Consider the following 18872-nt stretch of genomic DNA (forward strand, 5'->3'; position numbering starts at 1 on the left):
CAATTATTTCTACTTGAATTTAGGTCCATTTTTCTCTTCCTCAGCGTGAACTGATACTGGTCAAACTGTAACTGTGACAGGGTCCAGCTGCTCGCTGCTTGTAGAAAGAAGCCATCATCATAATAACAAGAGTGAGGTGTGACAAAAAGAGAGTGAGATTTTATTATCCATGCTAGCAAGGGAAGGAGTGGGCAGAATTCTTACTAAAACTTTCCACCCTCAGCCAGGCATGTTGGCTCACGCCTGTAATCCCAGCACTTTGGGAGGCTGATGTGGGCGGATCCCTTGAGGTCAGGAGTTCAAGACCAGCCAGGCCAACATGGTGAAATCCCCATCTCTACTAAAAATACAAAAAATTAGTTGGGTGTGGTGGTGCACACTTGTAGTCTCGGTTTCTCAAGAGGCTGAGGCGAAAGAATCACTTGAACCTGGGAGGCGGAGGTTACAGTGAGTCAAGATCATACCACTCCACTCCAGCCTTGGCGACAGAGTGAGATTCCATCTCAAAAATAAAAATTTCCACCCTTCAATTGTGGAGGGAACCCAGGGGATTTTAAAGAGAGGGTTTGGAATGCAGAAGAGGCAGTGGGACTAGGAGTTGTCAGGTGGCGTGACCTGCCCTGATGGCTCGTCTTGAATTGTTGTTCCATCCAGTGAAGCAGCCGGCGCCACTGTGGCCGGAGGTGTCTGGTCCGTATCAGGATCTGGCCCTTGAAGCTTCTAAGGAAAGAGATGACCAGATAAGGAGCGTGGTGTGTGCTTAACAAGCATGTGGGTAAATCAGTGTGCATAAAGCATGGAAGCATGGGATGGGGAAAGAAAGGGAGTGGAGGTTCACAGCACATTCCCAGGCTGCACTTCAAAATGAAAGGAGACACATACACAGCCTGTCTCAAAGTTACATCTTGAGATTAAGGAGAAAGGAGGAAGGAAAACAAAGTTTTAAAACGCGGTTTGAAGCCACGCTGCTCCTTTACAAAACCTCACGAGACCTCTCAGACTCCTCTTCTGTGAATGAAATGTGTCTCTTTTCTTTAACCTTGTCCCCAGAGTGATTTTTTAACCTGTTTTCATCACTACACACTATAATTTCTTCAACTGCTTTTTAAGGACAGTGACCAAAACTGAATGTCATGCATGCTACATTTCTCAGATGATCTTTGGTCACCTTCGCAGTGTGGAAAGCAAAAATTTGTCTCAGTATAACAATGAATTTTCCCCACAGTTGTTGAGTAAAATTGATACTACAGAAAAAATGTGTTGTTTTCTCTGTGAAAAACTATTGTGAAACCAAAGTTTAGTATCAAAGCAGGAGGAAAAAGAGTTGAGGAAAAATTTTGAAATGTCTTCGGAAAGTAAAATTTACTTAGACAATCAAAACAATTACATGGAAGCATTAAAAGAAACAAACATGGAAGTCCATGCCTGTCCTGTGCCCTCTTTCCTCATCTGTGGACTGATGGCTGGGCTCTTCTCTTACCCCGGCCCTTTCCTACGGTGTGAGTTTTCCTGTTGTGAGAACGCTTCCTGTCGACAGCTGTGACAGGAAGCACCTTTTTGGGTACTTTGTGATTCTAGTCTTCCCTTCCAGCTCTCACTGCCTGTTTCATTTCTCTAAAATTTCACAGAGTTGTTGTAAGGATGAAATAACACATGCCATGCTTCCAGCACAGTGTCTAGTAGAAGGGAGGACTTAAAGTGCTCTCTTCGTACTATGAATATATTTTGTTAATATACTTACAATCTACAGTTTTTCACTGAGAGGCAGTAATAAGGCTGGGAGTGGTGGCTCACGCCTGTAATACCAGCACTTTGGGAGGCCGAGGCAGGAGGATCGCTTGTATCCAGGAGTTTGAGACTGGCCTGGACAACATAGACCTTGCCTCTACCAAAAATTTAAAAATTAGCCAGGCATGGTGGTGTGTGCCTGTAGTCCCAGCTACTTGGGAGGCCAAGGTGGGAGAATGGCTTGAGCCGGGGAGATCAAGGCTGCCATGAGCCATGATCATGCCACTATACTCAGCCTGGGTGACAGAGTGAGATCCTGTCTCAAAAAAAAAAAACAAAACAAAACAAAAGAAATGCAGTAATAGAGCTACAACCCAAGTTTTCTTTGTTCCCGTTGTTTTCTTTTGTTAACTTTAGCTTTTTACGGAGATGTTATAAACACAACACCTTCTAGTTGAAAAACTTTCTGTGAGCCAGGTTTCCATTTGTCACATCATGTGCTGCTCTGCATGGTGTGCAGGTCCCTCGTACCAGCCTGGCCTCGTACCAGCTCCCAGGGATCTGTAGGTTTGAGGATGTGCTTTAGCTTTTTCCATCAGTTTCCGTTCCTCCCAATTCTTCAAGCCTGATTAAAATGGGTAGGTTTTCACCTCAGAGGAACAAGTACAGGAGGAGGAGATTTGTTTTATTCTAATTATTATTATTCTCAATCTTTTTTTAAGATTAAAATGTAATTTCAAAATACTAACATTTCATTTTTCCCCCCACAGTGCGTCCCTTCTTTAAGAAAAGTCCAGTTGCCTTCTCTTAGCAAGCTGCCTTTCAAATCTATAGATCAAAAGTTTATGGAGAAGTCGAAGAATCAGTTAAATAAGTTTTTACAGGTAAGCAAGTGAAAAATGTGGGATATGAGAGAAAAAGTTATTTGGGGTTAAACTGTCATCATTCTGAGAGCTTGGTAGTTTGGTTTTTGTTCTCACAAGCCATGCTAGATGCTAAAAAAAAACTTGGGTGTTTTTTTGTTTGTTTGTTTGTTTTTGGTTTTTGTTTGTTTGTTTGTTTTTGAGACAGAGTCTCGCTTTATCCCCCAGGCTGGAGTGAGTGGCGCCGTCTCGGCTCACTGCAAGCTCTGCCTCCCGGGCTCATGCCATTCTCCTGCCTCAACCTCCTGAGTAGCTGGGACTACAGGTGCTGCCACCACCCCCGGCTAATTTTTTGTATTTTGAGTAGAGACGGGGTTTCACCGTGTTAGCCAGGATGGTCTCCATCTCCTGACCTCGTGATCCGGCCGCCTCGGCCCCCCAAAGTGCTGGGATTACAGGCGGGAGCCACCGCGCCCGGCTGGGTGTTTTTTTAAAATTAAAATAAAATATACATATAAAAATACACATAAGTGTGTAACTGCCTCCATTTCACAAACTGAACACACCCAGGTAAGTAGCAGCCAGTCCAACAAACTGATTTTCACCAGCAGCCCCCAGCTCCCTCCCATCACTGCCCCCCACCAAAGGGAACTGCTGTCCCAGCTTCCAGCACCATAGATTAGTTACAGTTGTCTTTGAACTTTATATAAATGGAACCGTATGGTGTGGATTCCTTCGTTTCTGACTTCTTTCACTCATTATGTTCACAGGACTCGTCCATCGTGTTATCTTAGTTGTAGATGATTCATTTTTGTTGCTGTGAGAGGTTTTTATTGTGTGAATATACTGCATTCCAAAGTCATTCCATTGTTGACGAGCCTTTGACTCCTTTCCACTCTGAGGCTTTTACCAAGAGTGCTTATATAAACATCTAATACTGGTCTTTTGGCAAATATATGTCGGCTGATGCCCAGAGATTAGGATTTTTCCATTTTTCTTCATGGTCATAGCAGTTTTTATAACCTCCCCAGCAGTGTGTAAGGGTTCTAATTGCTCCACATCCTCACCAACACTTATTTTTTGCCTTCTTCTTCTTAGCCATTTTGGGTGTAGTGGTATCTCATTGCGTTTGGGGTTTTTGTTTTTTCTTTTTTTTTTTGAGACTGAGTTTCACTCTTGTTGCCCAGGCTGGAGTGCAATGACACGATCCTGTCTCACTGCAACCTCTGCCTCCCGGGTTCGAGTGATTCTCCTGCCTCAGCCTCCCAAGTAGCTGGGATTACAGGCTCCCGCCACCATGCCTGGCTAATTTTTGTGTTTTCAGTAGAGATGGGGCTTCACCACGTTGGTCGGGTTGGTCTCAAACTCCCAACCTCAGGTGATCTGCCCACCTGGACCTCCCAAAGTGCTGGGACTCTGGGCGTGAGCCACTGTGCCTGGCTGTTTGTTGTGTCTGCTTTTCTATTGTGCTGCTGCTCATCCTTTCCATAATGATGTATGGGTTTGTCCACGGTCTGGATATGAGTTCCTTGTCCGATCTTATGTGCTACAAATATTGTCCCCCTTTCTATCGATTGTCTTTTCCTTAATGATTTCTTTTAATGTACAGATGTTCTCAATTTTAATTTAGCCTACTTTATCATTTTTTTTTTTTTTTTTTTTATGGTTAATGCCTTTTGTGCCTATTAAGAAATCTTGGCCTACTCCAAGGCCCTGAAGATATTTTCTTAATTTCCTTTAAACACTTTATTATTTTCTATCAGTCTGTTTTTAAATAATAAGGCCAAAGGTGTGCTGTCCTCAATAACGACCACTGTTTTTTCCTTTGCTGCACCATCTATATTCAGAGTATAATTGTTAATCACACCTTGGCTCTTAAAGCCCTGAAGTTCTCAGAGGCATGGAACTTTGCCTCATAAAACAAGTTTTGTCTATGCAGTAGAAGCTAGAAATTCTGAGACTGAAAAAAATACTCTGCATATTTGTATCCTTTAAAGAATTATTTAAATTGACATTGCACTTGTATGTATTTATGAGGTACAGTTTGATGTTTTGATACATGTATATGTTATGATCAAATCACAGCAGTTAGCATATCCATCACCTCATGCATTTATCATTTCTTTATTTTTCTGAGACAGACTCTTGCTCTCTTGTCCAGGCTGGAGTGCAGTGGTGCAGTCTCAGCTCACTGCAACCTCCACCACCTGGGTTCAAGCAATTCTAATGCCTCAGCCCCCCAAGTAGCTGGGATTATGCCACCACGCCTGGCTAATTTTTGTATCTTTAGTAGAGTTGGAGTTTCATCATGTTGGACAGGCAGGTCTCGAACTCCTGACCTCAGGTGACCAATCTGCCTTGGCCTCCCAGAGTGCTGGGATTACAGGTGTGAGCCACTGTGCCCAGCCACATTTATCATTTCTTTGTGGTGAGAACATTAAAAAGCCTTTCTTCTCGCTCCTTTTTGATATATAATACCTTACTGTTAGCCAGTCACCCAACCGAGCAATAGAACACCAGAACTTATTCCTCCTGTTAAATTGTAACTTTCCAGCCATTGACCAATCTCTGCCATCCTTACCTCCCCAGTCTCTGGTAACCACCTCTCTCTACCTCTTAATATATCCATTTTTTTTCAGATTATGCAGATGAGTGAGGTCATGCAGTATTTGTCTTTCTGGTTGTTTCACTCAACTTAGGTCCTCCAGGTTCATTCACGTTGTTGCAATCGGCAGGATTTCATTCTTCTTTATGGCTGAATAATATTCCATCTTGTTCAATCTTTTGACTTCTCTGAGCCACACTGCGAGAAGAAGGATTGTCTTGGGCCACACATAAAATACACTAATGATAACTGATGAGCTTTAAAAAAAATCACAAAAAAATCTCATAATGTTTTAAGAAAGTTTACAAATTTGCATTGGGCCACATGTAGCCCACAGGCTGTGGGTTGGACAAGCTTGATGTATGTATACCACATTTTCTCTATCCAATCGTCTGTTGAACGCCTAAGTTGATTCCATGTCTTGCCTCTTTATTATGAATAGTGCTGCTTTAAACATGGGAATGCAGATATCTCTTTGGCAAACTGATTTCATTTCCTTCGGATACATATCCAGTAGTGACATTGTTGGATCATATGGTAGCTCTATTTTTAATTTTTTGAGGAGCCTCTGTACCATTTTTCATAATGACTGTACTAATTTACAGTCCCACCAACAGTGTACTTGGGTTCCCTTTTCTTTCATATCCTTACCAACACTTCTTTTGTCTGGCACGAGATGGTGTCTCCTGGCTTTGATTTATATTTCCCTGATTCATGATGTTGATAATTTTTTCATGTACCTGTTTTCTATTTTTATGTTTTCATTTGTCTCTATTCAAGTCCTTTGCCCACTTTTTAATGGGATTATTGTGTGTGTCTGCGTGTTTTGCTGTTGAATTGTTTGAGTTGTTTTCCTTCATAATTGAATATAATTTAAGGTCAAAGATTTACATCTGTAATGATTTCCCTATTAATATGCTGATTGTATTAAATTTGAGACTTACCATTAGTATCATATCCTGCTATTTTGTGAAATGTTAGAGAGTAGATGAGGGAAGGACATCAAGGTAGGGGGAGAATATCTCACTCCTTCTGGTGCATCCTCACATACAAGTTGAACTGACCATTTAATTCTGAAAAACAAAGACTGCAGCGTTCCGGGACAGGGAGGGCAGTAGGGGCACTGTCCATTTCCCTTAATCTCCTTCTCAATGGTGATGGCACGGCCTGCCCACCTCCAGGCCAGTCTTCTGCAGGGTACATGAATGCCGATGGTGCTCCGTGGACCCCTTGTCCCCAGCGTGGCAGTATTGGGCCTTCTCAGAGGTGATTTTTCTAGGAAAGGTCATAGCGCTTGTCAAGTCGTTTGCCATCTCAACAAATAGGATGTTGCCGTCATGGACCAACCCCTCTGGAACTGAATCTCCACCTCCCCCAACACTGTGTCATCAGAGGCATAGCTGGCTCCTGAGTGTTCCATCTCCCTACGTGGCTGACAGTTCCTGTAGGTTTACTTATTCCTAAGCCTGACGTCTTATAATACTAGATGTGTAAATATTCTGTGGTCACGTTGTTAATTTTGCCGTCTTACTGTAGCACTTGCTTGTACATAGACAAGCTCAATTTATGTTCTTCTTTACTCTCTTCTAAGGCCAGGTCAGTACATACAGAACTTTCGGAACTTTCCAGTTTGAGGGCCAGTAGAAACTGCTATATATGGCCAGACGCGGTGGCTCACACCTGTAATCCCTGCACTTTGGGAGGCCGAGGCAGGCGGATCACGAGGTCAGGAGCTCGAGACCAGCCTGGCCAATATGGTGAAACCCCATCTCTACTAAAAAATGCAAAAATTAGCTGGTCGTGATGGCACGCGCCTGTAGTCCCAGCTACTTGGGAGGCTGAGGCAGGAGAATTGCTGGAACCTGACAGGTGGAAGTTGCGGTGAGCCAAGATCGCGCCACTGCACGATGACCGAGGATGACCGAGTGAGACTCCGTCTCAAAAAAAAAAGAAAAGCAAAGAAACTGTTACATAATTATGTAAACGCACACTGCCTGGAAAGTGGCAGCACAGGGAAATGAAACTATTGCCTGGCAGGTAGTGCCACCATGTGATAACTCAAAGTTCTTTTTTTCAGCTGATGTACAAAGTCTGAATATAACCATAAAAGAGCAACTTAGAGGTATCCATGTGTAATTTGCAAAAATTTAAGTTGGTCAAACACAGATGAGTGAAAGTTGTATTTCAAGAGTGGTAGCACCTGGGATCTGTGAGCTGGAAAGTAAGAATCTTCCGCTGTACCAAGCGGTACAGAGTGGAGCGAGTTCTGCCGTCTGCATCGGGGTCTCCCATGAGCGGAGTGATTTGGGCACCACTAGTTAACCTGGAGAGGATTGTTTGCCATTAAGATCATTAAGAATTGATCTTATGTAGTTTGTTTCAGGGGGAAGGGGAAGTGGTTTTATGCTCAGAAGTCTGAGGAAAGTAAATTTGTGACAGCTCCGCCTCGCTTGCCTTTGCTGGTAGCTCCCAGCCACACAGACGGTTTCCCACACTAGAGCGTTAATCCTCTTTCTTCCACAGAATCTGCTGTCAGATGAAAGACTGTGTCAGAGTGAAGCACTTTATGCCTTCTTGAGCCCTTCTCCTGACTACCTCAAGGTTATTGATGTGCAGGGGAAAAAAAATTCCTTTTCATTATCCTCATTTTTGGAAAGACTTCCTCGCGACTTCTTCTCCCACCAGGAGGTGAGCCGTCCAAAGGGTGAACCACTTTTGTAGCGTATTTCAGCAGATACTAAGCTCGTGCTCCTCATGGGGGGAAGCACATCCCTCCATTTTCAGCCATCATCACTGTCACATTTTGAGGCACCTGCTTGTATTTCTGTATCTTAATTCTTCCAAGTGACTCGCAGGGGAGGACAAAGTGGTTTTACCACTTCAGAGTTGGTAAGTGAAAGGAGAGTAGGAAGTTCTGCAGGAACCCCGCTACACGTGGGGCGCCAGTCCCCAGGTCTAGGGAGGCCGAGTGTGGGCCGTCGTGGGTGGGGGTGGGGGGTTCATGCTAAAGGTTCAATAGAGGAGGTTGTGTTTATGGAATAGGCTGGAGGTCGTTGGCCTGGACTGGAGGCTTTGTGCCGTGCTCTAATGGAAGATGAGGTACAGCACAGAAGCGGGGAGGGGTGAGGTTCACGCCAGGCTGAGAGTTTAGGCTATATTCTCAGGCATGAAGAAGCATGGGCTATACTGAAGCAGGATGATCTGGCAGTAGTGTGTGGATAAGGGAATGTATAGAGCCTGCAGAGCTTTCGATCTCATCTTTTGAACCCAGACTTCTCTCCAGAGTAGGCTGTGCACTCCTGTGCACACCACAGAGGTACCTTGCCTGGCCCTCTTGCACATTGCACAGGACCACCTCTGAAATGTGGCTTCCCCTCAGTCCACTGCCAGATGTCACTGCCTCTTCATCGGAGGTGGCTTCGAGTTTGGACAGAGGAACTGATGGTGAAAAGGAGCACACTGCTCTTCTGCATTCTCAGCTGGCGCGAAAGTCAGCACGTCCCACAGAGCACACCCCCTGCTCCGGTCCACACGTCCACCCATGGCCCCCCAAGCGTCTCCCCCTCTTTCCTTCATGTGTCCGTCTGTACCTGGCTGGCTTACCTGTCTCACCTCCCTTTTACTCCTGAACCTCTGGAGTTGACATATGGCTCAGTCACTCTGTGAAGTGACCTGAAGCTGCCAGTGGCTTCCTCTCAGTCTTTACCTTTCTCAGCCTCTTTGAGGCGTTTGCTGTTGCTGGACTTCTGTGATGCTGTGAGGTTTTAGGGAACTCCTCTAGCTTTTATGACTTCCTCATCCCTTCCTCTGCTCGCCTGATGTAAGTACCTCCCAAAGACCTGCCTGGGCCCACACTGCAGCTTCTGCCTCTACGCAGACATTGCGGTACACTTCCTCAGCTGCTTCCAGCACCTAACGTTGGCACCTCTGGGACAGCACTTTGTCCTGCCCTGTGTGTCTGTCAGTCTCCCCAGAAGGCACCTCACACACACCTCACACACCTCACACATCCTCAAACTCCATTTGCACTAGCCTGGTGCCTGGTAGATCATATGAGTTTTTAACTGAAACCTGCTGATGTGCAGATGAAGAAATGGGACTAGCCAAAGGACAGAATAAAAGCTTAAGTCACAGCTTTAAAAATAACCAATTTACTTTAAAATGCATGTTTGTAAAAAAAAAAAAAAAAAGTGAATTTAGAAATATTTACTTCCTGCTGTTTTAAGGGAGATAAAACTAAAAAAAATAAAATAAAATAAATTAAAAGCCTTAGTTTTGAAATTCAAAATGGTTAGAAAACGATTTTATTGTCTGTTAATTCATTATTGATTAACGATTATTAATACAGTAACAGATTTTTTAAAATTAGCTTATTTTAAGCCTTGAATAAGGCTCTAGATTCAAGCTTTTCTGATTCTGTCCTCTGTGTTGAGAATGGATAGTTTCTGCATGAAAACTGAAAAATTAAGGCTAAAATACGAGTAGATAGTTTGGGATTTACACTTGAAAAAGGAGAACAACTCTGCCAATTTTCTTGGATAAGTTATCTGCTTCCTATGATTTTGCTGTATTCCCAGGAGGAGACAGAGGAGGACAGTGACCTGTCAGATTATGGCGATGACGTGGATGGGAGGAAAGACGCCTTGGCTGAACCATGTTTCATGTTGATTGGGGAGATTTTTGAACTTCGAGGAAGTAAGCTTCTTTGTTATTACTTAGTGGTATTTGCTAGTTAAGTGGTATACATAATCGTACATGCACATGCATTTAATATCACTTTATTGCTGAAATGCATCAGACATGTATTTATATTCATGCTTCCATTCATTCAACATAGCCTTTTAAGAGCCAACCCAGGCCGGGCGCAGTGGCTCACGCCTGTAATCCCAGCGCTTTGGGAGGCCAAGGTGGGTGGATCATGAGATCAAGAGATCGAGACCATCCTGGCCAACATGGTGAAACCCCATTTCTACTAAAAATACAAAAATGAGCCGGGCGTGGTGGCGGCGCCTGTAGTCCCAGCTACTTGGGAAGCTGAGGCGGGAGAATCGCTTGAACCTAGGAGGCGGAGGTTGCAGTGAGCCAAGATTGTACCACTGCACTCCAGCCTGGGTGACAGCGAGACTCTGTCTCAAAAAAAAAAAAAAAAAAAAAAAAAGCCAAGTAGACACTATGCTACATATACCACCCCAAGACAGATATCATCTCTGTCCTAACGTAGCGTAGCATCCTGATTTACTTTGCACCATGTTCCTCTGACTACAGAAGGTTGGAATCCTTTTTATGTGACTTGGCGTAGCTTCATTGCCTTATCACTAAAAGTTATACAGAAAACTATTCTGCATAGCACAGTAAGAATCCTGTTGTTAAGAGTGAGTTTTGGTGTTAGGATAATTCCATGGCAAGGACGTGGGAATGCCTGTACCCTGTTTTTCAGCTACCTTTTTTCCTCTTGAGCAGTAGTTCTTCATGGAGGGAGGGAGGGACATATGGTGATGTCCGAAAATGTTTTTGATTGTCATACCTTGGAGTGAGGGGTGCTACTGGCATCTCGTGGGTAGAGTCTGGGATGCTGCTAAACATTCTACAGTGCTCAGGACAGCCCCGCGGCAGAGTTATCCTGCTCCAAATGACAGCAATGCTAGAGTTGAGAAATCCTGCCCTAGTGATTCCTCAAGGAGAGATGTACGTAGAAGAAACCATTGTAAAATGGGGATCAAAGTTCTGTTTCTTTAAGAGCTGTACAAGTGCATCTCCCCGAAAGCATCACCTTGGTGACAGGTAAACGGACTCCCTGGCTTAGTGTTAAGTGTTGAATAGGACTTAATACTACTCTCCGTCCACACATTCACAGCTCCCAACACTCTAAGTCTTGACACCAGCAGACTTTGTCATACCTGGAGCCTCAGTACCAGCTAGAGATATGGCGGGTGCCCACGGGCACACCTGACCACCTCGAAGGGGAAGCAAATGATAAGAGCAAGGGTTAGTAAGGCTCAGTAATGGCACCAGCCAGCCAAACAATGCAGCAGCAATGTCCTGGGCTCTGTCATTCATATCAGCACCTTTTCCCTTGAGGCAAAGGAGTAGGCTACCAATTGGTCTTACATAGGAAATGGGGCCGTGGATCCCTTCTCATTTATAAATCCCTTAACATGTCACTTAAAGAATTGTTAACAGATGAAAAAATTTCAAGTGCAATTGGAATTTGTCTTCTGTGTCTTAATCCTCAGTATCCCCTACAATGCCTGATCCATGGTAGGTGATCAGTAACATACCTGGATGGATGCTCTGATGAGTGAATAGGCAAGAAAAATGTTAAGTGCCAGAATGAATTATCTTTGCTATCTTTGCTCATTGACATTTTTCTCCTTCTGAGCCAAAGCTAAGAGAAGGTATAATGTCAATCATCAAACACTTTGACAGCTTCTGAGCCAAAGCCAAGAGAATATATAATGTCAGTCATCAAACACTTTGAGACCATATGTTTTAGATACAGATCTGTAGGGAAACAAAAACGTATCAGATGCAGATTCTGCCATCAGTGAATTTTCAGATTAAGGGGTCCAAAAATGTAATTCACATTAAGCAATAGACAAAATGAAATTCTAAAACGCAGGCAGAGATTTACACATAAGGATATTTTAGCATAATTACAATAATGAAAAGTTGAAACTAAGATAAATTTTAGAAATGGAAGATAACTTACTGAAGAAGTATCTATATGGTGGCATATCATCCACATATGAAAACTCCTTTCAGATAAAAAACCTAATAGCCTTTCAATATTTGGGACGCTTTAAGACATACACAGTGATGTTTAACTTGATTCAATATAGACAAATAATAATCTACCCAAAGTCTGACTCTTCTTTGGTGAAATGTGGCCCATTAAATCATGCATCTCCCCAGTTTCCTATAGAGTTGATAAGAATGAGGACCCTGTCCTAGCCTTCATCATTGTTTTTGTCTTTGCTGTTGGTACAGAGCTTAAGAGACACGGCAGGCGTGTCAGAGCCAGTATCAGCCAGAGCAGGGCTCCTCACCATGCCTGCAGCATGCACTTCCTCCATCTCTGCCTGCTCGGAGCATATTTGGTTTTGCTAGTGGCATTTCAGAGAGAATAAATAGAACCTCATTTATAATGAGATGTGATCTATTCGTCATCAGCAGAATCCTAGTGCTCGTGCAGCTGCCTCTGTGGCTTTGAACAAACAAGGCTTTGGAGTAATGGGGCTCGTGTGTGTGTGTGTATCGGGGTACTGGGGACTAGGGAAGGTGAGGGAAAAATAATAGAGTAAGGGGCTATCAGTGATAGAAAATTTGTAGCAAAATGAGTTTTGGTTTTTGCTCTAGTATACAGAAAGGGACCAGTAATACCCCTGCCCCTTTCTTTTTAAAAATAACCCCTTGGTCGTCAGGCACTCTTCCTAGAGTTGCACTTGTCCTCAGACCCTCTAGGTATGAGCCACCTCTTTCCTGCCCTAGAAAGGCAAAGTGAAGTTATCATCACTGACAGACGCTCATCCCAGCCTCAATGCCAACCTAAAACGAACACGTCTACATGCTTGGCAGCATTCCAGCAAATTCCATCAAAAAGTTTAAGACATTTTTGAGGTATGGTTCCGACTCTAAGACTTGACTTTACATGAGGGATTCATACTACTTTAACTGGATATTTTGATCCATTAAAAAAATTAGAAATGGCTTTAGAGTATATTGAAGTCTAGTGCTAAGTCTATGTTTTCTATGATTTTTATTTGTGTGGTTGCCTTTGTACAGAGATGTCTGGGAATTTGCCATTGTTACTTTTTCTTAGTGGATACAAGAGCCCTGAACTCCTGGCCCCATTATGACCGAGTCTGAATTTCTTATTTCCTCGTATGTCAGTAGCCAAACACTTCAATAGATGGAGGTGAATATATAAATGAAAATTTGGGTTTAAGTTCCAATTTGTGAACCTAAAATATCCTCATAGCATTTCTTTGCCTTCTGTTGGTTTATGTTCATTTTCTATACCTATAAAAATGTGTCTCTGTGTCAATAATAAAAGTGTAGATCTGTAGAACCCTTCGCAGTCTTTTCCACACACATGGGGAAAGACCTTCAGCGCAGAGAGAGACACATGTTAATACCATCCTTTCCAGAGGAGGAAATTGGGGTGCAGAGAAGGTGACTTGTGCCCTGCTGCTGGGCGGTGGCACTGGAGACTACAAATGCATTTCTCATTCAGGTCCTGGCTCTTCACCGTTCACTTATCCTCTCCCAAATACGTGGTCTATATAAAGTACGCAGTGATCTGCAAACTGCTTCAAACGGGAACAGTTAGACCCGTCAGTTCATTAATATTTCAAAATACTTGACTACAGATGTTTCTCATTCCGCAGTGTGTTCAGAATTGGGTTCAGCAAGCCAGACAGAAATCTAAAATAGAATTACACTGTGTGCTGGTGGAAAACAGACATGTTGTCAATAGCCCAGGGACAGATGAAGTACTCTTAACACTTGCGAGCTCAGCTGTTGGGAGGCATTGAAACACTGTAAAAACTCTGGTTTCATCTCATCTGTTGCTTAGTAGAAAATGAAAGCCTAGTCAGAAGAGTTTTCCTGAGCAGAATTTCACTAACCTAAACCCAAATTCTGCAGATATCATAGTCTTGACTTGATGGCAGGACTCAAATGATCTTAAGTGGTAAGATTTATGCTTTGCACAGCTATGAAAATGTCCCAAATTGTGATACCCTGTGATAAAAAGTTTTCCTCTGGTTTCTGTTTTAGTGTTTAAATGGGTGAGAAGAACATTAATTGCCCTCGTTCAGGTCACTTTTGGAAGAACCATCAACAAGTGAGTTGTATGAAATTAATATTTGGATCTATGCCGTACTCTTGCCTTGACAGTCAAATTACCTTATGATCTAGCAGCCAGTGATTTAACTGAAAGTCTTTTATTTTCTCTCTCTCTTCGTTTCTGATATGATTCTAAGATTGGATAGGAGAATCGGTTTCTGAAAGAATTTCTCCCACAGAATGCATATGGCGAGTTAGATAAGAAAAGCTTGAGCTACTTCCGCACTCTGACTGGCGCGGGTCAGGAGGCTGTGCTCTGTAAGCTCCCCTTTGATCACGACAACTAGTTTGAGTATCTTGGGTAGAATATTTTTATGTCAAATAATGAGAATCAGTTTAAGGTTTAGACTCTAAGCCAGAAGGAAAGTAGGATGAGCATCACATGGCAGGTGTTTACTTAGAGGAAAATACAGACCATATATTAAGGTTTTTAGAGTTGTCTAGCACTGAAGTGCTAACTCTTCTTGTTAGTTAATATCTGAGTATCCACTGGGGTGCATGTGTGGCCCTGTCATCTAGCACTGTTAGAAGCCATATGTATATTCTAAACTATATTATATTATCCATATACATAAAGGTATTATATACTTATACCTGTCTTTCACTGAGTGTTCTAATGTTGCTCATAAAAGGTAGTCCACATTTTGATCATTCATTTATGAAAGCCCTGGGTTTGTTATTGAGAACTCAATACAGTCAATTATTATCAGTTTCTAAGAAATTATTGGAATTTTTCATAACTGCAAAGTCACGTAGCCAATAGAAGTTGAATAGATTTAGATTGCTTTAGGCCTGAAAGGAGGTCTTAGAGATTAGTCTAACTGCTCATTTTGTTGGTGAAGAAGTGGAACCAAAGAGATCAACTGCTTGTCTGAAGTCACCAGACCCGTTAGCTGACCTAACCTGGCCCCCTGGCCTGGTTCCTGCTTCATCTCTACACCTGGAATTTGGAAATACTGTTATCAAGATCTTTTATATGGTAACTCTATACCCAGAATTCTTCACAAGATAAACATTATGATTTCCTGCAGAATAGGAATATGAGTCAGCTTCTAGAAATTAAAAAAAAAATCACTTTTTGATATAACAAAATAAGTTTTAAGGTGAAATTACCAGATTTTCCCAAGTGAAAGATTTAGTGGTCAGACATTGGTACAAGGTTAATATGATAGTTTTACCAAATAAAGCTTATAGATTTTTATAGGAAACACTGTAAAGAATATTTGCTATTTTTTTTATTGATTTGCCAATGAATATATTTTCCTTGTGGTCAGAAACAAGTTTACTTCTACCTAAGGTTAAAAAAAAATAGTTTTAGTTGGCTGGACACAGTGGCTCATGCCTATAATCCCAGCACTTTGGAAGGCCGAGGCGGGCAGATTGCTTCAGCCCAGAAGTTCAAGACCAGCCTGGGCAACATGTTAAGACCCCGTCTCTACAGAAAATAAAAAAATTAGCCAGGGGTGGTAGTACACGCAAGCCTGTGATTCCAGCTCCTCAGGAGGCTCAGGCGGGAGGACTGCTTGAGTCCGGGAGGTCAAGGCTGCCGTGAGCCACTGCATTCCAGCCTGGATGAAAGACCAAGACCTTTTTTCAAAAAAAAAAAAAGTTGTAGTTGTCCATTAGAGGCTTCTTTAGTTGACGTAAGTATCATAGGCTTTTGTTCTAATCAGATAAAATGGCCTGTTTAGTTTTTTGTTTTAGTCTAAGGCAAACAAACCTCTTTTGTATTGACAAGCCTTAGATAAAGAAATTCCCCAAAAAATGCCAGGCACAGTGGCTCACATCTGTAATCCCAGCACTTTGGGAGGCCGAAGCAGGTGGATCACTTGATGTCAGGAGTTCAAGATCAGCCTGGCCAACATGGCAAAACCCCATCTCTACTAAAAATACAAAAATTAGCCAGGCATGGTGGGTGCATGCACCTGTAATTAAAAGAAATTCCCCAGATGGCCTTCTGTTTCTCAGTACTCAGGACTTGCTAATTTAGTTTCCTTTTCAGTTTCAGCAAATCATGCATACTTGCCTTGTTCCTATTTATGATATTGGCTCTTAATTATGAAATGAGCAGCCGTGGGTTGTGAGTGGTGTATAACATCGGGCAGTTATTTTCACGGGGATGGAGAAGAGGCGCGTGTAGAGGATTTGCAGGCTGTTGATTTCAGTGGGCTTTTTGTCAAGTAGTGATCATGGAGCACATGGTTCTTTGCTATTTTTGCCTTCGGCAGATGATGACGCATCATGAAATTAAGCAGCAGCACAGTGTGTGTCTCTTGCCTTGTATTGTAGACTACAATTTCACATGCTAGAATTGCTTCAAAAGCATCGGACGGGCTTCGGCTGATAGAAAGTCAGATCTAAATTGGTAGAAAATAACTTAGATGATGACCTTTATGAAGAGTCACTTCCTAATCTCAAGTTGTAAACTGAAATTTTAGGAAGGTAGGCAGGCAGGTCAGCAGATGCTCTCGTGAACCACAAATTCCGTTAAATTAATAAACTTATTTTATATGGTCTAGATTTGAATTGCACAGTTCCAAGAAATATAGAGAAGAGTCTGGGAGATGTGCAGCTATAGATGGAGATGACAGTGTAGTTTTACTCATAGTGGAGTTTAGATGTACATTCAATAGTGACTGACTACTATGTGCAAAGTACTGGACTTGAAACATCTATTTTAGATACTATCTGAAAACCTTACGTTGTCCATTTAAAATTCTGGTTGGAAGTCAGATTCTTCAAGGGCTTTTTTATATATTATTATTCATGAATTGAGTTTGAAATGTGAAGTCTTTCTGGCACAAATAGTCTAAGATGATTCTTTCCCCCTTTTCAGTGGAGAGACTTTCTCCTCCCAACCTCACAACCACTCTTGGGCTCTTTGAACTGTGTGTAGTTGTCTCTTGACAGCAGAGGACCTGTAACTGGCTAGAATTTGACTGATGACTGGCCCGGTGCGGTGACTCACGCCTGTAATCCCGGCACTTTGGGAGGCTGAGGCAGGCGGATCACAAGGTCAGGATATCAAGACCATCCTAGCTAACACAGTGAAACCCTGTCTTTACTAAAAATACAAAAAATTAGCTGGGCATGGTGGCACATGCCTGTAGTCCCAGCTACTTGGGAGGCTGAGGCAGGAGAATCGCTTGAAGCCAGGAGGCGGAGGTTGCAGTGAGCTGAGATTGTGCCACTGCCCTCCAGGCTGGGGGACAGAGCCAGATTGTCTCAAAAAAAAAAGAATTTGACTAATGACTGATGAAATGGGGTTGTGTGGAAGACCTGGGTAACCAACTCAAATGCGTAACTCTGCAAGTCAAATGCCTGCCACCCAGTTTTCGTTCTTGTGGAATTTTGAAATTGGCCACATAGCGGTGTATCTGTGAAAGGGACTGTCTTTTTCCTTGCCTCATGGGCATGTGAAGTGCTTTATGTGGATCCGAGTATCCTGCCCAGCTTTCTCTGCCACAGCAACACTAAAAGACAGCTATGGAAAGCCTGCTCCTCCTGCACGCCTTCAGGACCTCAGGAGGTTTTCCAGACCACTTCTAACAGTCTTGAAATGGATTTATGTTTTCACCTTATAACACTTCATGGAAATGTTGCAGTCTGCAGACAGCTCAATCTCTCTGTTCTTGTCTTTATAGACTGAACACAGCCGACATTTGGAGAAGTCAGTGCCAATGACAAAACTAGCTCTAGGAATAAATGGTCATGCAGTATTACCAAAATAAAAAAATTGGCCAGGCGTGGTGGCTCACACCTGTAATCCTAGCACTTTGGGAGGCCGAGACTGGTGGATCACCCGAGGTTAGGAGTTCGAGACCAGCCTGGCCAACATGGCGAAACCCCATCTCTATTAAAAATGCAAAAATCAGCTGGGCATGGTGGCAGATACCTATAGTTCCAGATACTCGGGAGGCGGAGGTTGCAGTGAGCCGAGATTGCACCACTGCACTCCAGCATGTGTGACAAAGCAAGACTCCATCTCAAAAAATAATAATAATTAAAAATATATATAACTTTCAGAGCCAGAGTTTAAAAAATCCAATTCCTAGTTTTTTCATTAAACATTTAGATCAGGCTGTATCTTAACCTTCGCATTGATAAGTGCCTTTTGAGAGTAGAGTACACAATTTTTAAAAACCTCATCCAAGAAATCTTCTTCTCTTAAAAGACAAATCCGGGACACAGTCAACTGGATTTTCAGTGAACAAATGTTGGTTTACTACATCACTATTTTCCGGGATGCTTTTTGGCCACATGGGAAGTTGGCACCACCGACCACAATCAGAAGCAAAGAGCAAAGTCAGGAAACAAAACAGAGAGCGCAGCAAAAGCTGCTTGAAAACATTCCAGGTGAGGCCTGAGCTATTAGAGATCATGGGGGAATGTGAACCCCATTGAGGTGATTTTCATTTATGTCTTGCAGGAACCGTGTTTTACAATGAAAAAAAAAAAGAAAGGATCATACTCTTTTAAGCCATTTTTTTTCACTTGCTAAGAAGTTATACTGAGAATGTTAACTTGAAAAATGTTTTAGAACAGATAATAAACTTTGTGTTTTGGAAATTCTGCTAAAGTATAGTGTTTTGAGAGCTTAATTTTTAGCAAAACATTAACATTTTAATTATTAAAATTAGTAGTTGCAACATATTAAAACTGTAATTTGTATAAATGCCTTATGTTGAAAAATCCTCTCCTGAAGCATTTGCGAGAACTGACCATTCATGTTTCTCATGCCTCCGTGTCTTTATTGACTGCATGTGTATCATGTTATATTCCTTTCACCGCAAAGCTATGCACTGAGCACTCTATCAATAGCAGCATAG

At 42.5% G+C, this 18872-nt stretch overlaps 1 protein-coding gene across 3 annotated transcripts in view; it reads left to right on the forward strand.

Annotated features, from left to right (window-relative positions):
* SNX25 (sorting nexin 25) overlaps positions 1–18872 on the forward strand; it is a 153214-nt gene that overhangs the window by 124847 nt on the left and 9495 nt on the right. For all 3 annotated transcript variants that reach the window (XM_008000439.3, XM_008000438.3, XM_008000440.3), the window contains exons 13-17: positions 2499–2612; positions 7720–7884; positions 9774–9891; positions 13975–14041; positions 18218–18399. In XM_008000439.3, the coding sequence (XP_007998630.2) occupies positions 2499–2612; positions 7720–7884; positions 9774–9891; positions 13975–14041; positions 18218–18399 (646 nt within the window). The remainder of the gene's footprint in view (positions 1–2498; positions 2613–7719; positions 7885–9773; positions 9892–13974; positions 14042–18217; positions 18400–18872) is intronic.

The sequence above is a fragment of the Chlorocebus sabaeus genome, chromosome 7 (assembly GCF_047675955.1).
Source record: "Chlorocebus sabaeus isolate Y175 chromosome 7, mChlSab1.0.hap1, whole genome shotgun sequence".
Lineage (NCBI taxonomy): Eukaryota > Metazoa > Chordata > Mammalia > Primates > Cercopithecidae > Chlorocebus > Chlorocebus sabaeus.